This window comes from Formica exsecta, unplaced genomic scaffold, assembly GCF_003651465.1.
Source record: "Formica exsecta isolate Colony F162 unplaced genomic scaffold, ASM365146v1 scaffold500, whole genome shotgun sequence".
Taxonomy (NCBI): domain Eukaryota; kingdom Metazoa; phylum Arthropoda; class Insecta; order Hymenoptera; family Formicidae; genus Formica; species Formica exsecta.
This window is the reverse complement of record NW_021852243.1, coordinates 755,056-760,055: the sequence shown is the minus strand read 5'-3', so window position 1 is coordinate 760,055 and position 5,000 is coordinate 755,056. Positions and strand designations below refer to the sequence as shown.

Sequence of the window (5,000 nt, the reverse complement as noted above, 5' to 3'; positions counted from 1 at the left end):
TATATATATATATAGCTTTGTTAAACTAAAATCCGCAACATTAAGCCTATTTTAAATAATCTGCAATTTGAAACAGAATCCCTCTTCCTCGGCATGAATTCTACCTACATTTTTGTGTTGAAGAAAAATTATGGATAAGAACAATTTGCTGTTCTCTTTAACTATGCTAGTGCTTTAATTTGTGTTCTAATAGAAAAACACACTTTATTGCTAGTGTGTTTTATTTCATTTTAAATTTTTCTTATGCTATGTTAATGCAATACTCCCTTAGTTTTAACGTACTTTGCACAAGTTATAACATCTAATAAATACATGATTCCAATACTAAAAGCTAAACGATCCTTTTAATTAATTAAAAATATCATACAATTGCCACATAGCAATTTTTAAACGCTGTCTTGAATTCTGTCTGTTTCTTCTTCAATTAACGCAACTATCGGAAAAAATAAATGTAAAAGTACACAGCATATAAGTATTTTCACAACGATAAATATTTTCACACGAGCTTATTTTCACAGTTAGTAAAGTCGTTTCAGTGTAATATTACGAAACGAGTGTTTTTATATATTTCAACAGTAAATAAATGCAATCTATGTTTGCTCATTAAATATAGTCGTTAAATATTGTAATTATAGATCCAATAATTGCTGTGTGACTTTTCCTAACGTAATTAAATAGCGGAATAAGACTGTGATTATGAAGAGGATCTAAAATAAAAGAATATTAAAAAGTCTATTATGGCTATTATACATTTCCAATTATTATATATTTGGGATAAACACCGCGAAAGCAATAAATCTTATATAATCGTGAAAAATTTTACATATTACATAATCTTGAAATAATTGGAGACGATAAGAAAACATCGAATAAAGAAGATGCAAATTTTAGTAATAATGATAAAAATTTCAACGTTCCTTGCAAAATACGAGTTGTCAGTTATTATAAAAATTTGAAAAAATCAATCTGTTCTTTAAAAAAATACAGTACATGTTTAAAAAAGTTTTATCTAACAATAAATGTTAGTTACAGCGATGAAAAGACATTTAAAAACAATGTTATAGTGATATGCGCAGAATAAAAAACAAGTATTTGAGAAATTTTTATAATAAAAATTTTATTCGTTATACCAGTACTACCAGTGCTACATTCACGTTATTTGTTCGAGTGATAAAAAAGTTTTGTATTTTGAAACACTATTTCAAATAAAATGCAACATTAATGTAAAACAGAAAAAAATTAATATTTTATTAATGATAATCTCACTCATTTTTATGTACATATTCATATACATGTTTACACACACACATATCGCACTTAAATATATAAAGAATTCCAAATAATTAATTTTTTTATACAGATTAGTAACATATATGCTATGATTTATTTTATACAACATTTATTTTGCATTTTTCTCTTTTTAAAAAAGTTAAAAAAAACTGATCGAATTTATGTAAATAAATAATGTAATCTTTTATGTAAAATTTTACAAATTGAAGATATGAAGTTTCATCTTTTAGAAATATAAAATGTATTTTATCAATTTAATTATAAAATATTTAAAGTCTTTAAAAGTAAATTCCTTATCGATAAAAAGTCTAGTAATTCGCAAATAACTTAACAATTATTCGGAAATGAAACAAGATACGAGGAAAGATTGCTTATGGAATTAATAAAAAATAATTTTAATCTGCTGTAGAGAACTGTATTTATATAATTACATTTCAATAAGTTTTCTTATAATTTTTATTTCTGCCATTAATTTTATTGCAATGATAAAAATTGTTACAGATTTTATCTCGTCGCGTCGCTTTGACCAATTTGATACTACTACGAGTAACGTTTTGCTTTCACTTGGACATGTTTGATCGACAACTTGGGCGTGTCGCCCAAACCGACGACAATCCCATCCATCACGACGTTGAGAGGATTCGCTTGCGCCGCAATGGTCGACTCCAAGCTCGCAACTCTCGAATCCAGCTTGGCGGATGCGGAGGCTCGTCTCTGAGCCATTTCTTCCATTTCGCGATAGAACTTGTTCGCGTATTCCAAAGCGACGGATTGCATGGCAGCGGCCTTGGTGCTGGCTTCTTTGACCACTTCTTCATACACGGCCAATCTTTCAATTTTTAGATTACTCGCTGCATGCTCGGACATAGCCGCTTTGGCGGCTGCTATCGCTAGAGCGACTATCTCCTCGGCGCTGTATGCCTTAATTTTAATATATCCGATGGCGGCTTCGGCAGCCGTGGCTGCTTTCACAAGTTCTAGGGCGTAAGAGGCAGCCATTTTCTGGGTGAGATCCGCGGACTGGGAGATCATCAGAGTCAGCATCAGGGCAGCCTGGACCGCGGCCGTCGCGGCGTTCGTTTCGCCGGTGGCGACGGCGGCAGCGGCTGCCGCTTCCTCGGCGACGGACGCTTTGATGGCAGCTTCGTCTTGCGCCGCAGACGCCAACTTGATCGCCTTCGCCGCATGCATTGTGGCCTCGCTCGCTAACTTGATTTTCTCGGCGGACACCTTAGCCTTAGCTATCGCGTTAGCGTACGCCTCAGCTACTGTTTTAGTTAGCGCTGCCAGCTTGGCCATAGCCGCAGCTTTTGTCTTCGCCCTGGCCTCAGCTTTCGCTCTAGCCTCGGCCCGCGCCGATGCTTCCGCTCGAGCTTCCGCCTTGGCGCGTGCCTCTGCCTCCGCTCGGGCGATCGCTTCCGCTCGCGCGGATGCCTCCGCCTCGGCCTTGGCCTGCGCCCGTGCCTCAGCCTCAGCTTGCGCGGATGCCGCGGCTCGTGCCTCCGCCTCGGCTCGTGCTTCAGCTTCGGCTTTAGCCTTGGCTTCGGCCTCCACCTTGGCTTCCGCCTTGGCCGATGCTTCCGCTTTAGCCTTGGCCTCGGCTCGCGCGGAAGCCTCCGCACGCGCTTCTGCTTGCGCCCGGGCCTCGGATTCGGCTCGCGCCTTCGCTTCCGCTCGCGTTTTCGCGGCAGCCGCCGCGTTGGCTTCCGCCTCAGCGCGAGCGGCTGCTTTGGCCTGAACCTTGGCCTCCGCTTGAGCTACCACCGCCGCTTTTGAAGCCGCCTTTGCTTCAGCTTCCGCTTTGGCGATAGCCTTCGCCGAAACATCGATGTTGCTGTTCGAGGAAGATGATGCGCTGGAGAACGTGGAGGAGTCAGCGTTGGAGTCGGATATCGCGTCGGCTGTGGCTGTCGAGCTCGAAGATGCCGTGGAAGAGCTGTCCGACGAAGACGAAGACGAAGATGATGATGAAGAGTAATTCGTGACGAAGTACTTTCTTTTTATGGATCCGGAATTCTCCGATTCTGTCGAAGCCGTAGCCTGTGTCTTGGACAGGGAATCCGCAATTATTTTCGCCAGAGATTCCGCGTTCGCGGAACTTTCGCCGTTTTGCTGCAAGAATTCCGTTAAAGAGACTGCTTGCGTCGCCGCGTTGGCGTTGGCATTTGCCGAAATGTCTCCATGCCCGATCGCATCCGAAATCGCCTGTGCCAATGATTGCGCTTGAGATCCTGTCTCAAATCCCTGATTACCATCTACTTGACTGTTGGCGAACGCGTTGCTGGAAGAACTGACCAACGATCCCTGATCCGGTAGATTGCCGAAAGCAACGCTCGTCGCGGAAGAATCGGCCGAGGCACCGGCGAGCAACTGTTCTGGGGTGAGAACCTGACCACTCGCCAGTCCCCAGATGAGGAAATACACGAGGAATATCTTCATCGTCGATGGAACTTTGTACATTGCCAGCGACTCGCGCGATTCGTCAATTATATACCATCGTAAACCAGTTGTAAAAACATCCCTGTTGTCTCATGCTGTCCCGATGACGCCTCCGAGTCTGCTTCTTGAAAAATACCAGTCATCGAATGCCTCGTCTTCGGAAGCAATTTTGCGGATTCGCGGTTCATTTTTACTCTTATTAGTATAATTCGGTTGGCGCCGAAACCTAAATTTTATTTTATTTCAAATTAACATTGACGGGAAGATTAGCTTCGCGAAGGTAGAAATTCAATGATCGAAAAAAAATAGAAGGATTTATAAAAGCTCGATCAGATGATGGAGAATTAGAAGCGAAATAAGACCTGCATCCTGCACTTCGTGTTTTCCTGCACCTGTATTTTCGTCGTATCGTAACGTACTTGTCGGCCTTTTGTACGTCCCATATAAAATTCCATGTCGTGAGAATTAATTTACAATTATAAAGTCACACATACGTTTGTTCGTGCACCGTTACTACCCTTTCCGGAGGAGAAGAAACCATATCTCGCAAGTGTCTGTCTCCGCATCGGTTACAACGATTTATATCCAACGAGAGTTGCGGACGCATTGCGGACTCTGGTTCGGTTTCGAGATGTATTGTAACGCCTGGCGAGTTCTGGCACGGACGGACCGCTAAATAAGGCGCTGCGAACACAACAGGAACGATACCAATAAAGATGTTACCCCACCATTGCGACCCGCGGATCCATGCAATTCTTGTGTGGAATCTTCTTGAAAAATAACTATGGATTTTGCGTTGCGCTTGTTTTCCTCCGTCGCGGAAATCCAACATTGTTATCATTCTGCATTTTGAAAAGACTTCACGTTGCTTTATCAGTTTTTCAATGTCTGTTTTTGTCCATTTCCGAAACTGCGGAAATTTTAAAGGTTTGCGTGCTGAAAAATTCATAAATACATGATACTTAAATGATACATATAATAAGAAAGAGGAAAAAATCTTGAATTAATAAATATGGAATTATATGTGAACACAAATATATATATATATATATATATATATATATATATATATATTTTAATAAAACGTAAATTTTTTATAAAACTAGTCACTTTTCGATAATAACTCACTTATAAAACTCCGAAGCATCTATGTAACTCTGCGTGGTGACGGATTTGAGCGCGCTGAAGATTCTCTCGCCGGTGGTCGGGCTGCTCTTCTTAGGGATCTCCTGCGGTGGATCTGGTGGCGCGGGTGGCGGCGGTATCGGACT

At 41.2% G+C, this 5,000-nt stretch overlaps 1 protein-coding gene across 1 annotated transcript; it reads right to left on the bottom strand.

Annotated features, from left to right (window-relative positions):
- Positions 1 to 1,798: 1,798 nt before the first annotated feature.
- On the bottom strand, positions 1,799 to 4,684 carry LOC115241544 (uncharacterized abhydrolase domain-containing protein DDB_G0269086-like). Its single transcript, XM_029817331.1, has one exon. It carries the CDS (start codon positions 3,748 to 3,750, stop codon positions 1,831 to 1,833), a length of 1,920 nt encoding a protein of 639 aa, XP_029673191.1. The 5' UTR covers positions 3,751 to 4,684; the 3' UTR covers positions 1,799 to 1,830.
- Positions 4,685 to 5,000: the final 316 nt, after the last annotated feature.

What these genes read in the sequence shown, in the direction of transcription:
- LOC115241544 (XM_029817331.1), bottom strand. Translation starts at nt 3,750, where the DNA reads ATGTACAAAGTTCCATCGACGATGAAGATATTCCTCGTGTATTTCCTC.